This window comes from Heteronotia binoei, chromosome 6 (assembly GCF_032191835.1).
Source record: "Heteronotia binoei isolate CCM8104 ecotype False Entrance Well chromosome 6, APGP_CSIRO_Hbin_v1, whole genome shotgun sequence".
NCBI classification, from domain to species: domain Eukaryota; kingdom Metazoa; phylum Chordata; class Lepidosauria; order Squamata; family Gekkonidae; genus Heteronotia; species Heteronotia binoei.
In genome coordinates, this window is record NC_083228.1 from 9549369 (window position 1) to 9564188 (window position 14820).

The 14820-nt window shown below is 48.9% G+C and overlaps 1 protein-coding gene across 1 annotated transcript in view; it reads right to left on the reverse strand.

Moving 5' to 3' along the window:
* The window catches only part of RASGEF1A (RasGEF domain family member 1A), a 157562-nt gene that overhangs the window by 12934 nt on the left and 129808 nt on the right, over positions 1-14820 (reverse strand). Inside the window, 4 exon segments of the mRNA XM_060241033.1 lie at positions 2856-2948; positions 7265-7339; positions 8640-8843; positions 8845-8862. Of these exon segments, the coding sequence (XP_060097016.1) occupies positions 2856-2948; positions 7265-7339; positions 8640-8843; positions 8845-8862 (390 nt within the window).

A 14820-nucleotide genomic window follows, 5' to 3' on the forward strand; every position in this document is an offset into this window, starting at 1 on the left:
TGGCCTTGGGTCAGCCATAGCTCTTGCAGAGTTGTCCTTGAAAAGGCAGCTTCTGAGAGAGCTCTCTCAGCCCCACCTACCTCACAGGGTGTCTGTTGCGAGGAGGAAGATAAAGGAGATTGTAAGCCGCTCTGAGACGCTAATTCAGAAAGAAGGGCAGGATATAAATCTGTGGTCGTCTTCTTAACAAAACAGTTACATGTTGTTGGCCCGTAACCTGTCATTTTTATCATCTTATTAAATTTCTCCTCTTTCCCCAAGAAGCTGAGGGTTGTTTTATCATTCCGAGCAGCCTGAGAGATACATGAGGTGGGCTGTGATCAGGACCGACCAATGAGCTTCAGGGCTGATCGTGTCTCCTTGGACAAAGTCTAGCCCCCTGACCTTTCACAAGACCACCTTTGGCCAGTCCCTCTCGACCTAGCCAACCTCACAGGGCTGTTGTAACATGAGGTGGTGGGGAGGGAGAATGTATGTGCTGCCAGGGGCAGGGAAAAAATGATCTAAAAATTGGCTAAATGCAGGGCTTTTTCTTGTAGCAGGGACTCCTTTGCATATTAGGCCACACACCCCTGATGAAGCCAATCCTCCAGGAGCTGACAGAGCTCTTGTTACAAGTCTCCTTTGGATGGCCTGCCATGAGAAATCTAAGCCTTTGGAAACGATGGTCCATGAGTCTCAGATCTGTGACCAGCGGTGGGGGACGGGAACAGCCCCCATTCCGCACCAGCTAGTCTCTCAGGAACAGAAAGTGCTAGAAGACACGCTGTGGAGGAGGGAAGCAGCTCTGGTTTCCATAGCTACCAAGATGCAGGCTGCAAAAGCCAGCTGTTTATAAACCAGCGTTTATAGGAGGGAGAGAGAGAGAGGGGGTACATATATATTAGGGTGCTGTGGTCCCCAGGTGGGGGCAGGGGATCCCCCCGTTTGGAGACCCTCCCCCCATTTCAGGTTCATCAGAAAGTGGGCGGGAGGGAGGAAAATGTCTGCTTGCAGGAGCTTACAGGGCCTACTGTAAGCTCCAGGAGGATTCGCTACGTCGGGGTGTGTGTGGCCTAGTATGCAAAGGAGCTCCTGCTACAAAATGAGCCCTGAAGCTCCCCGTCTTGATCTGTCTGTGTTAGATCTTGTTTCAGCCCCTGGCCCAGGAGCTCCCACCCTCTTCCTTGCCTTTGAGGCGGCTGGAGAGCGCAATCTTGTCTTTTGTAAGACTTTTTTAACCGTACTTGTTTCCTTCCAGATTTCCACGCAGGTCTTGTTACAAAGCTCTAGATATCTTGGTTGCCCTCCGGTGAGCCTGTCCAGTGCCCCAAACTGGACAAAGCGTTCCCAACCGGTTCTGACCAGTGTAAAGTACATAACTACTACTCATGACGTGGGTACGAAATATCTGCGATTGGGGTTGAAAATCACATTAGAAGAAGAAGAAGAAGATATTGGATTTATATCCTGCCCTCCACTTAGAGTCTCAGAGCGGCTCACCATCTCCTTTACCTTCCTCCCCCACAACAGACACCCTGTGAGGTAGATGAAGATATTGGATTTATATCCCGCCCTCCACTCCGAAGAGTCTCAGAGCGGCTCACAATCTCCTTTCCCTTCCTCCCCCACAACAGACACCCTGTGAGGTAGATGAAGATATTGGATTTATATCCCGCCCTCCACTCCGAAGAGTCTCAGAGCAGCTCACAGTCTCCTTTACCTTCCTCTCCCACAACAGACACCCTGTGAGGTGGATGAAGATATTGGATTTATATCCCGCCCTCCACTCCGAAGAGTCCCAGAGCGGCTCACAATCTCCTTTACCTTCCTCCCCCACAACAGACATCCTGTGAGGTGGGTGGGGCTCAGAGGGGTCTCACGGAAGCTGCCCTTTCAAGGACAACTCTGCCAGAGCTATGGCTGACTCAAGGCCATTCCAGTAGCTGCAAGTGGAGGAGTGGGGAATCAAGCCCGGTTCTCCCGGATAAGAGTCCGTGCACTTAACCGCTACACCAAGCTGGCTCTCCATCACACTTCTGGCTCCTGAGCAACCGTCATCTTGAGATCCTTTTCTAAGAATGCAGCTAGTGGTCAAGCAACCCCTTCCTGTACCTACGGGCTTGATGTTTTTCGTCTCACTGCAGAATGTTGAATTTCCTTTTGTGATTTTCAGCACAGGTTTCCAATCTCTTCGAGGTCACAGAATGATATCACTTGGGGCTTTGCGATGTAAAAAGGTTGCCATCCCCTACAGGGCTCCCATGGTGGTGTGGTCCCATAAGAACATCACAGAAACCATGTTGGATCAGGCCAATGGCCCAGCCAGTCCAACACTCTGTGTCACATAAGAACATAAAAGAAGCCCTGTTGGATCAGGCCAAGGCTCATCCAGTCCAACACTCTGTGTCACATAAGAACATAAGAGAAGCCCTGTTGGATCAGGCCAAGGCTCATCCAGTCCAACACTCTGTGTCACATAAGAACATAAGAGAAGCCCTGTTGGATCAGGCCAAGGCTCATCCAGTCCAACACTCTGTCACATAAGAACATAAGAGAAGCCCTGTTGGATCAGGCCAATGGCCCATCCAGTCCAACACTCTGTGTCACACAGTGGCCAAAGAAACCAGGTGCCATCAGGAGGTCCATCAGTGGGGCCAAGACACTTGAAGTCCTCACACTGTTGTCCCTCCCTAGCACCAAGAATACAGAGCATCACTTGCCCCATGTGACTATACCAACAAGGCATGGAATGGAGCCATATGAATTGATGATCTTGGCCCTTGACGAAGAGCCGGATGGAATCTCCTTCACTGTGGAAGAACAGGAGTGCAAAACTCCTAGCGGAAGTTGATGGACATAAAGCCAACACTTGCCTTACAGATCTCCGTGGCCACCAGCATGCTGAGGCAATTGAACCAGTTGTCGTAGGCTTCCAGGTTGTAGGTCTTGGTGACGTCGCCTCGGCACTGGAAAAGAAACAGCAAGGTGTGAGTGCTTTTTGTTTTTAAGCAGGAACATACAGGAACGCTGCTCCAGCCGGCTTGCTGACAGGAGGTGTGGCCTAATATACAAATGAGCTCCTGCTGGGCTTTTTCTATGAAAAACAATGGTGACATCAGGGGATGTGGCCTAATATGCAAATGAATTCCTGCTGGGCTCTTTCTACTTGGTGTGCTTGCTCCCGAGAAATGCTGTTCCTTAGACCAGGTGTGTCAAACTCGGTTGTTATGAGGGCCGGATCCGACATAAATGTGACCTTATTGGGCTGGGCCATGAATGTCATAAAATGTAATGCCAGGTAGTAGAGATATATAAACTTTATAACGGATGCAGACAAGCACAATTCAATATTTTAAAACTTAAAATAAAACATGCTTAAAACATTAGCACTCATTGGTCTTAAAGGTGCTTTCTTTGTATCTCTCCCATGGGATCCAGGGAACTGGGCAAAAGAAGCTCTGGTTCTTTCCTTCCTTCCCCAGGGGACCAGCAGGGGGAGGAGCCTCAGCCAATCGAAGGAAGAGAGGCTTGGCTCAGTAGCTCTGCTATGCAACTGAGAGAGCCTGGCAAGGCAAGCTCTCCCTTCCTCCCCAAGGAAGGAGCCTCAGCCAATGGAGAAAATAGAGGTTTTGTTCTGTAGCTCCTGTGTGATTGGGCAAGCCTTGCAAAGCAAGCTGTGATGCAGAAGGAAGCAAGAGAGAGGGAGAAGGAAGCAGATGACAGCCAGTTGCTCAGGGACCTGATAGGAGCCCTCCAAGGGCCTGACTTGGCCCCCAGGGCCACATGTTTGACATCCCTGCTATAGTCACTATGCAATGCTGGTTCTGTGCGTGGACCTCCATTATTGTTGTCGCCGTGTCTTCACAATGCATGCCTGTGCAATCTTTCAGTCCCCCCTGGCAAATAGCAACCAGGAACCTGCAATTGCCTTTCACCTTGAAGGGAGGCTAAAAATCAAGGATGCCGGAGGAGCTGAAGGGGCTGGCAAGAACTAAAGTTCAAAATAATAAGCACTTGTGTGAATTATGGTATTTAATCTTTTCGAGTTGTTATGTCTAGACAATCCCAGCCCCGGAGCCGGTTTCCTTGACCTCCGAGTTCCATAATTGCTAAGTTGCAGAGAAGAAAACTGCCTGCTCAGGGCACCCTTTCGATGTGTTCTTTCAGCCTCCGGGGAGCTGGTTGCGGGGGAAGTAACCCCACGCACAGCTGGGAGAGCATCTGCCCGGTCGCGCAAAGCAAAGGGACAAAGGGCGAGATGCCAGGGGCTATCGCAGGACTTGGCGAAAGGAATTTTTTGGGTGGTTCCCTGACGTTCAGGCCTCATAAAGCATGAAAAAAGAGCTCTTCTGGTCTGGCATTCTGGAAGCCGAGCCTTTGGGTAAAGATGCAAGGCAGCTAGTAGGGTTGCCAATTCCCAGGTGGAGGCAGGGGATCCCCTGGTTTGGAGGCCCTCCCCCTGTTTCAGGGGCATCAGAAAGTGGGGGGAGGGAGGGAAATGTCTGCTGGGAACTCTATTATTCCCTATGGAGACTTATTCCCATAGGAAATAATAGAGAATTGATCCATGGGTATCTGGGGCTCTGGGTGGGTTGCTTTTTAAGATAGAGGCACCAAATTTTCAGTGTAACATCCAGTGCCTCTCCCCAAAATACCCCCCAGGTTTCAAAAGGATTGGACCAAAGGGTCCAATTTTATGAGCCCCAAAAGAAGATCATTATTTCCTATGGAAGGAAGGCATTTAACAGGTGTGCGGTCCCTTTAAATGTGATGGCCAGAACTCCCGTTGGAGTTTAATGATGCTTGCCACAACCTTGCTCCTGGCTCCTCCCCCAAAGTCTCCTGGCTCCACCCCCAGAGTCCCCAGATATTTCTTGAATTGGACTTGGCAACCCTAGTAGCTAGCAAGAAGTTAGTGCAATTGGCTTAGGCAGGGACGTAATATGCATCTCTCTCTCTCTCCCATGTCATCACAGCTCTGTTGTTTTCCAGTTCAGGAAGCTCGAAAAAACATTCCCGAATTAAGCGGCTAAAGCCTGCGGGCTACAATCTCGGACTTCTTTGCATTCCATTCTCAGGAGAGTAAATAACTTGACAGGCGGCATTCAATATTTAAGTCATTCATTCTTTTGTGGCCATTCAGCTTCCTGGTTGTAGGAGCTCGGGGAAAGCCAGCTAATTGACACAGGAGGCCGGCAGCGAATTCAAGATTTGAAAAGAAAAAAACACTTGAGAGCTTGTGTGGCACAGTGACGGAGAGACGGAGCTGAGAGCAGCCCCCCCCCCATGCAAACCTTATCTCACAAAAGAACAAAGTAGGAGACAAGCGTCACCTTTAAGACCAACGATTTTTTAGAACACACGAAAACTTACATTCTGAATAAAACTTTGTTAGTCTTAAAGGTGCCACTTGACTCCCACTTTGTTCTACTGCTTCAGACCAACACGGCTGCCCACCTGGATCTTCTCTTCACAAAGTGACCTTGGACAGCTTCTGTTTATCTGCACACTTATTTACTTCATCTTTCTCCCCAGCGAGGGACTCCGAAGCAGCTTACGTCGCCCTCCTCTCCATTTTATCCTGTGAGGTGCGTTAGGCTGACTGTGCGTGACTGGCTGAAGGCCGCCCAGTGAGCTTCCAGGGCAGGGTGGGGATTCGAACTCGGGTCTTCTACGACCGCTGTCTTGCGTGGTGCTCGCTCTCGGCAACACCCACACAGTAAAAGGGAAGTTCTAGGCTCAATGCAAGGATTAGTGAGCCTATTTTGAAGCCTCTAAAATGCTAAGTGCCATCTTGTCAGATCTCAGACGCTGAGCAGGGTCAGCCCTGGCTACTGCTTCGATGGGAGACCACCAAGGAAGCCCAGGGTCACTTTCCAGAGGCAAGCAACGGCAAACCACCTTTGTTCACCTGCCCTGACCTGGCTAGCCCAATCTCATCTAGTCTCAGAAGCTAAGCAGGGTTGGTCCAAGTCAGTATTTGGATTGGAGACCACGAAGGAATACTAGAGGACATGACACAGAGGCAGAAAACCACCTTTGCCTTGGAAACCCCTTGGGGTAGCTATAAGTTGGCTGAAACTTGATGGCTTTTCCTTTCTTCTCCTCCCCTCTCCCCTCCTTTCCTCCCCTCTCCTCTCTTTCCCTCCCCTCTCCTTTTCTCTCCTCTCCCCTTCTTTCTTCCCCTCTCCTCTCCCCTCCTTTCCTCCCCTCTCCTCTCTTTCCCTTCCCTCCCCTCCCCTCTCCTTTCCTCTCCTCTCCCCTGCTTTCCTTTCTTTCCCTCCTCTCCCCTTTCCTCTCCTCTCCCCTCCTTTCCCCTCTCCTTCCTCTCATCTCCCTTTTCCCTTTCCTTTCCTTTCCTTTCCTTTCCTTTCTTTCCTTTCCTTCTCTTTCCTTTCCTCTCCTCTCCTCTCCCCTCCTTTCCTTTCCTCTCCTCCCCCTCTCCCCTTCTTTTCTCCCCTCTCCCCTTTTTTCTTCTCCCCTCTCCTCCCTTCCCCTCTCCTTTCCTTTCCTCTCCACTCCCTCTCCCCTCCTTTCCTCCCCTCTCCTTTCCCCCCCCTTCCCCTCAAAATTCATTGATTCATGAATCTTGAGTAGCAGAAGATGCTTATTAATTTTTTGATGCAAGGGCTTAAAAGCACTGAGCCATATTTTGCAATGCTTGAGTACTCTTAGGATCCTCATCACTGAGCAAAAGAGCCAGGGGTTTCTGGAGTATTTGGGGGGCGGGAGGAACAATTGACTGAATAAAGGCTTATATAGTAATCCTTCATAACCTCCCCCAAAATCTGCATTCCAGCAGGGTGATGGCGCTTTCCGCCATGCAAGCATCACACAAATTTTGTTTAAAGGGCTATAAAAAAAAAGGTAAGGAGTTGAAAATTGATAGGCTTAGCGCCAGTCAGCACTGGTTAATTTCTGGACTTTGAGCCAGTTTTAGGGCGTTCCCCTCCCTTTCCCTACTGTGGAAACCCGTAAACGACAGACATCAACCGGTTTAACAACTGTTCTCTTTCTACAGGGAATCTAAAAAACTGCAGTGAGGAATTCTTGGCAGTGTACGGTAACACAATTTTCCACACACTTGCCAAACAATAATTTCTCTGATTCCTTGAAGGAAGCCCCTGCAGCTAATCTAGTATAGCCGTAGAGTACGTTTGGGGTCTAGAAAGGTATTCCTTGTGCTTTGCAAGTCCATAGATGCCTTGCGCACAGGTGTGTTTTTTACCTGTGGCCCTGTCTGGGCCCTGTCCGCATTCCATTCATCCCGCTTGATACGCACCTTGTGATTATCCAGGGAGTCCACATGGCTGACGATTTGCATGAGATCCTCGGGGTAAATGTTGCTCACTCTCTCCTGAACAGAACAAGACAGAAAAGATAGTGAAGGTTACAACTTTGAAGATTTATTTGGGGGGGGGGCGGGGGGGTCAGCAGGGCTGTGGATATGCACAAGAAAGTAAAGGTAGTCCCCTGTGCAAGCACCAGTCCGTTTCCGACTCTGAGATGATGTCGCATTATGTTTTCACAGCAGACTTTTTACGGGGTGGTTTGCCCTTGCCTTCCCCAGTCCTCTACACTTTCCCCCCAGCGAGCTGGGTCCTCATTTGACCGACCTCGGAAGGATGGAAGGCTGAGTCAACCTTGAGCCGGCTACCTGAACCCAGCTTCCACCGGGATCAAACTCAGGTCATGAGCAGAGAGTACTGACTGCAGTACTGCAGATTTACCAACTCTGTGCCATGGGGCTCCTTGTGGATTGGCACATTGCCCCCTTAATACCAGCTATTTAAACTAGTAGAAGAGAAATTGGGTGTCCTTTCACTCTTTTAATGAGGAATTCGAGTCCTTCCAGTGGGCCTACTGTAAACTCCAGGAGGATTGGCTATATCAGAGATGTGTGACCTAATATGCAAATGAGTTCCTGCTACCAACCCCCCCCCCCACCGCTCTTTCTCTTATGACTTGTTTCTGTAGCCGCTTTTGTACTGCCATGCCTGATTCCTGCAACTGTTTCAGTCCCTGTTTGTGGAAAGGGCAGGAATGGGCCAAAATGGATTGCCAGTTGCTAACCAGGAGGTAGACAGGTGGGTAAAAGCTTCCTTGATATAGTGCAGGGGTCCCCAAACTTTACAGAGCCCCATGGCACAGAGTGGTAAAGCTGCAGTACTGCAGTCCTAAGCTCTTCTCATGACCCGAGTTCGATCCCTGGCGGAAGCTGGGTTTTCAGGCAGCCGGCTCCAGGTTGACTCAGCCTTCCATCCTTCTGAGGTCAGTCAAATGAGTCCCCAGCTTGCTGGGAGGGAAGTGTCGATGACTGGGGAAGGCAATGGCAAACCACCCCGTAAAAAGTCTGCCACGAAAATGTTGTAAAAGCAACGTCACCCCAGAGTTAGAAATGACTGGTGCTTGCACAGGGGACCTTTCCTTTGCTTTCCCCAAACGTTTGAGCCTGTGAGCACTTTGGAATGCTCCGTGAGCACCTTGGAATGCAGATCTGGCAACGTTATCTCTGTAGCTGCTGTGGCTCCTTTCTCCTTTACCTTCTGAAGTTCTAGGGCTTCTTTTTCTCAGAGATTGGGGTGCAACTCAAAGGAGCCAAAGCATTGTTTGCCACCACGTCTTCGACTCGAGCATAAGAGAAGGGGCCCACTCACCAGTTCAATGTGCGTCAGCTGCTGAGCGAGAACCAACGGATCACAGCACACACTCAGGATGTCCTTTTGCGATGACTGTGGCTTCGTTTTCAAGATGGCGCCTTTGTCGGTCACGGGCTGACGGAACTTCTCTCGGATCTCCTGGTACTGGTTGCGGGCGGAGAGGGTCACCAGCAGATTCTGGGTCATCTGGCTGATGATTTTTCTTGACAGTTCCATTTTCCTGATGCATTAAAAAAAATAGGTAGTGGTTTTGGTTTGATTTGTTTGGGTGCTTTAATAAATTCAAGGCTTTTTTGTAGGAGGGACTCCTTTGCATATTAGGCCACATACCCCTGATATAGCCAATCTTCTAAGAGCTTAAAGGGCTCTTCGTACAGGGCCTGCTGTAAGCTCCTGGAGGACTGGCTACATCAGATGGGTGCGGCCTAATATGCAAAGGAGTTCCTGCTACAAAAAAAATTGTAGAAAATTTGAGATTGCTCAGCAAGTGCAAACATTCGTTTTGAGGAATTTCAGAGCAGGATAGAGTAACTTCATATATATGCCTTATATTTTTGCCCCAAATGTTGATGAACTTTTGTGGATATGATCATTAAGCATTCTAGATTGCCTAGGCACAACAGTTTATTTTAAGCACCTGCCCAAAACAAAGGGCAGTTTGTTTCCTTGCAACACCCAGCGGGTACTGGCTCAATAAATTATGGAATTCACTGCCACAGGAGGTGGTGGCGGCTACAAGCATAGCCAGCTTCAAGAGGGGATTGGATCACCCTATGGAGCAGAGGTCCATCAGTGGCTATTAGCCACAGCGTAGAACTCTCTGTCTGGGGCAGTGGTGCTCTGTATTCTTGGTGCTTGGGAGGAGGGGCAACAGTGGGAGGGCTTCTAGTGTCCTGGCTCCACTGGTGGACCTCCTGATGGCACCTGGTTTTTTGGCCACCGTGTGACACAGGGTATTGAACTGGATGGGCCACTGGCCTGGTCCAACATGGCTTCTCTTATGTTCTTATGTGACACAGCGTGTTGGCTGGATGGGCCATTGGCCTGATCCAACAGGGCTTCTCTTTTGTTCTTATGTGATACAGAGTGTTGGACTGGATGGGCCATTGGCCTGATCCAACAGGGCTTCTCTTATGTTCTTATGTGACACAGAGTGTTGGACTGGATGAGCCTTGGCCTGATCCAACAGGGCTTCTCTTATGTTCTTATGTGACACAGAGTGTTGGACTGGAGGGGCCATTGGCCTGATCCAACAGGGCTTCTCTTATGTGATGCAGAGTATTGAACTGGATGGGCCATTGGCCTGATCCAACATGGCTTCTCTTATGTTCTTATGTGACACAGAGTGTTGGACTGGAGGGGCCATTGGCCTGATCCAACATGGCTTCTCTTATGTGATGCAGAGTATTGAACCGGAAGGGCCATTGGCCTGATCCAACATGGCTTCTCTTATGTGATGCAGAGTATTGAACCGGAAGGGCCATTGGCCTGATCCAACATGGCTTCTCTTATGTGATGCAGAGTATTGAACCGGAAGGGCCATTGGCCTGATCCAACATGGCTTCTCTTATGTTCTTATGTGACACAGAGTGTTGGACTGGATGGGCCACTGGCCTGATCCAACATGGCTTCTCTTATGTTCTTATGTGACACAGAGTGTTGGACTGGATGGGCCATTGGCCTGATCCAACAGGGCTTCTCTTATGTTCTTATGTGACACAGAGTGTTGGACTGGGTGGGCCATTGGCCTGATCCAACATGGCTTCTCTTATGTTCTTATGTGACACAGAGTGTTGAACTGGATGGGCCATTGGCCTGATCCAACATGGCTTCTCTTATGTTCTTATGTGACACAGAGTGTTGGACTGGATGGGCCATTGGCCTGATCCAACAGGGCTTCTCTTATGTTCTTATGTGACACAGAGTGTTGGACTGCATGGGCCATTGGCCTGATCCAACAGGGCTTCTCTTATGTTCTTATGTGACACAGAGTGTTGGACTGGATGGGCCATTGGCCTGATCCAACAGGGCTTCTCTTATGTTCTTATGTGACACAGAGTGTTGGACTGCATGGGCCATTGGCCTGATCCAACAGGGCTTCTCTTATGTTCTTATGTGACACAGAGTGTTGGACTGCATGGGCCATTGGCCTGATCCAACAGGGCTTCTCTTATGTTCTTATGTGACACAGAGTGTTGGACTGGAGGGGCCATTGGCCTGATCCAACATGGCTTCTCTTATGTGATGCAGAGTATTGAACCGGAAGGGCCATTGGCCTGATCCAACATGGCTTCTCTTATGTGATGCAGAGTATTGAACCGGAAGGGCCATTGGCCTGATCCAACATGGCTTCTCTTATGTGATGCAGAGTATTGAACCGGAAGGGCCATTGGCCTGATCCAACATGGCTTCTCTTATGTTCTTATGTGACACAGAGTGTTGGACTGGATGGGCCACTGGCCTGATCCAACATGGCTTCTCTTATGTTCTTATGTGACACAGAGTGTTGGACTGGATGGGCCATTGGCCTGATCCAACAGGGCTTCTCTTATGTTCTTATGTGACACAGAGTGTTGGACTGGGTGGGCCATTGGCCTGATCCAACATGGCTTCTCTTATGTTCTTATGTGACACAGAGTGTTGAACTGGATGGGCCATTGGCCTGATCCAACATGGCTTCTCTTATGTTCTTATGTGACACAGAGTGTTGGACTGGATGGGCCATTGGCCTGATCCAACAGGGCTTCTCTTATGTTCTTATGTGACACAGAGTGTTGGACTGCATGGGCCATTGGCCTGATCCAACAGGGCTTCTCTTATGTTCTTATGTGACACAGAGTGTTGGACTGGATGGGCCATTGGCCTGATCCAACAGGGCTTCTCTTATGTTCTTATGTGACACAGAGTGTTGGACTGCATGGGCCATTGGCCTGATCCAACAGGGCTTCTCTTATGTTCTTATGTGACACAGAGTGTTGGACTGCATGGGCCATTGGCCTGATCCAACAGGGCTTCTCTTATGTTCTTATGTGACACAGAGTGTTGGACTGGATGGGCCATTGGCCTGATCCAACAGGGCTTCTCTTATGTTCTTATGTGACACAGAGTGTTGGACTGGATGGGCCATTGGCCTGATCCAACAGGGCTTCTCTTATGTTCTTATGTGACACAGAGTGTTGGACTGCATGGGCCATTGGCCTGATCCAACAGGGCTTCTCTTATGTTCTTATGTGTGACACAGAGTGTTGGACTGGATGGGCCATTGGCCTGATCCAACATGGCTTCTCTTATGTTCTTATGTGACACAGAGTGTTGGACTGGATGGGCCATTGGCCTGATCCAACATGGCTTCTCTTATGTTCTTATGTGACACAGAGTATTGAACTGGAAGGGCCATTGGCCTGATCCAACATGGCTTCTCTTACGTTCTTGTGACCTGATCTGAGAAGCTAAGCAGGGTGGGACCTGGTGTCAGTATTTGGCTGGGAGACCGCCAAGGAAGACCTGAGCCTGCTATGCAGAGGCAGGCAATGACAAACCACCTCATGCCTGGAGCATTCTAAATGTCGTTTGTGATTGTTCAAGCCCTTCTGCATGCACAGCCTTGATCAGATGGCAAGGCGGCATGAAAATGTTTTAAATAAATAAGGAGGCCTGACAGGGTCACAACTGCATGAGTCGGCACCGATCCTACTTGTTGCTCTAATGTCAACTTGATACACTGCTCAGGGTTGACCTCAAACGCCAAGTCATGAACCCTGGTGCGAGGAGTCACGCTGCTCGTGTGGGTATGCCGCACCCCTTGATCTTCCTTTGGCATTCCTCACCGAGCAGAGACTGACAAAAACTTCTTAGCCGATGCACCTGGGCGCCGTTTCCACCTGCCTTCTGTGATCTCTGGCTTGCCTAACATCTTTGCTTACGCAAGCAAAATTCCCTGCCACCTTATAGTATCTCCAGGCCAAATAAATAATGTCAGCGTGATGACTTCTAGCGCAGGTCTGCTAACATCTCAGAACAGATCGGGGCAGCAGCAAAATATTTTTCTTTCTTTTTATCTGCTATGCTGTTTGGTATGCTACTGAAGCACAGAGATCTGAGCTCCTCCAAAAGTGACAAGTGGAACAGTGCCAGATGAAACATTTTTGTGTGTGTCTCACTTTCATCTGTAATATTGGTCAAGGAAGTAAAATAATAAAGTTGTATTCTTCCATTGGCAGAGAGCAAAATTTTGATGAGAGTACATAAGAACATAAGAGAAGCCCTGTTGGATCAGGCCAATGGCCCATCCAGTCCAGCAATCTGTGTCACATAAGAACATAAGAGAAGCCATATTGGATCAGGCCAGTGGCCCATCTAGTCCAACGCTCTGTGTCACATAAGAACATAAGAGAAGCCATGTTGGATCAGGTCAATGGCCCATCCAGTCCAACACTCTGTGTCACACAGTGGCCATAAAAAACAGGTGCCATCAGGAGGTCCACCAGTGGGGCCAGGACACTAGTAGCCCTCCCACTGTTGCTCCCCCCCAAGCACCAAGAATACAGAGCATCACTTGCCCCAGAGAGTTTCATCTATATCTTGTGGCTAATAGCCACTGATGGACCTCTGCTCTATATGTTTATCTGATCCCCTCTTGAAGCTATCTATGCTTGCAAACGTCACCACTTCCTGTGTCAGTGAATTCCATGTGTTCATCACCCTTGGGGTGAAGAAGCACTTCCTTTTATCCATTCTAACCCAGCAGAGTTTGGACTGCAGTACTGCAGCTTACCACTCGGCGCCACGGGGCTCCTTTTTAAAAAAAAAACATAGGGGCAGTTTAAAAAGTTATTTCCCCTGCCGAACTGCACCAGTGGTACAGCCCATGTCTTGATGCAAAATGCTGCTGCTACTTAGGGATGTGGGATATTTTCTCCATGTCTACAGTCTTCTTGTGAAAAACTGATACTGTGGGTTTGGAAAATGTGTCTTTAAAAATGCAGTTTTCATAAAGATGGAATTTTCCAAGCAATTAACTGGTTCACAGCCTTGCGCGACTGCACACTTACAACTCGGAGGACATGATAATGCATGGTGGGGGAGAGAGAGGACAAATAACTTTTTCACTGTCTCCCAAAATACTAGAACTCAAGGACATCTTTGATAGGCAGAAGGTTCAGGATGGGCCAAAGAACATATTTTTTAATGCAGAGAGTGATTTGCTCCAGAAATGAGCATACATTGTTACATTTTTTTAAAAAATAGATTTTTTTTAAACTTTTTTCTTATACACATGCATCGGCAAACATGTACGCATCATTTCAGTTACATAATTGTATAAGCCCCTAGGCTTTCTGAAATTACTGCTTCACTGGATGTCCTTGAGTTTTAGTATTTTGGGAGACAGAGGAAAAATTCTGTTTGTCAACTCTCTCCACCCCGCACATAATTGTATAAACCTGTCTCATGACCCCCACCCCTGCTGTCTCTTTTCTCAACTGAAAAATTCCAAACTCTTCAGCCCTTCCTCATAGAAGATGAAGAAGATATTGGATTAATATCCCGCCCTATACTCTGAATCTCAGAGTCTCAGAATGGTCACAATTTCCTTTTACCTTCCCCCCCGCCCCGCCCACAACAGACACCCTGTGAGGTGGGTGGGGCTGAGAGGGCTCTCACAGCAGCTGCCCTTTCAAGGACAATTCCTCCGAGAGTTATGGCTGACCCAAGGCCATTCCAGCAGTTGCAAGTGGAGGAGTGGGGGAATCAAACCAGGTTCTCCCAGATAGAAGTCCACGCACTTAACCACTACACTACACTGGCTCTCAAGAAGGTGCTCCAACCCTCAATCATGTTTTTTTTTTTTCTCCAGGGAGGTGGGGGCATTTCCTCCAGCTCGGGAAAAACCCCTCCAAATCCTTAGAGTTGACCACTAAAGAACATTTAAAACCAGGGGTCGTTTTGTAGAAAAAGAGGTGGTGGAGCTCATCCAGGGATTGTTATGCAGCTGCACATCCTATTCAATGGACAAGGTGGGAAGGAGGAGGTGGAACTCTCAGAAAAGTTCAGGAGCTGTGCTCCTGTGAGCTCCCGCTGAATCCGAGACCTGTTTAAAATGATTTCTTTTTCGGTAGGGTTTGCGCCTGCATGCGCACGCGCCCTGTTGGAAACGTAACCAAATCATCTTCTTCGCATC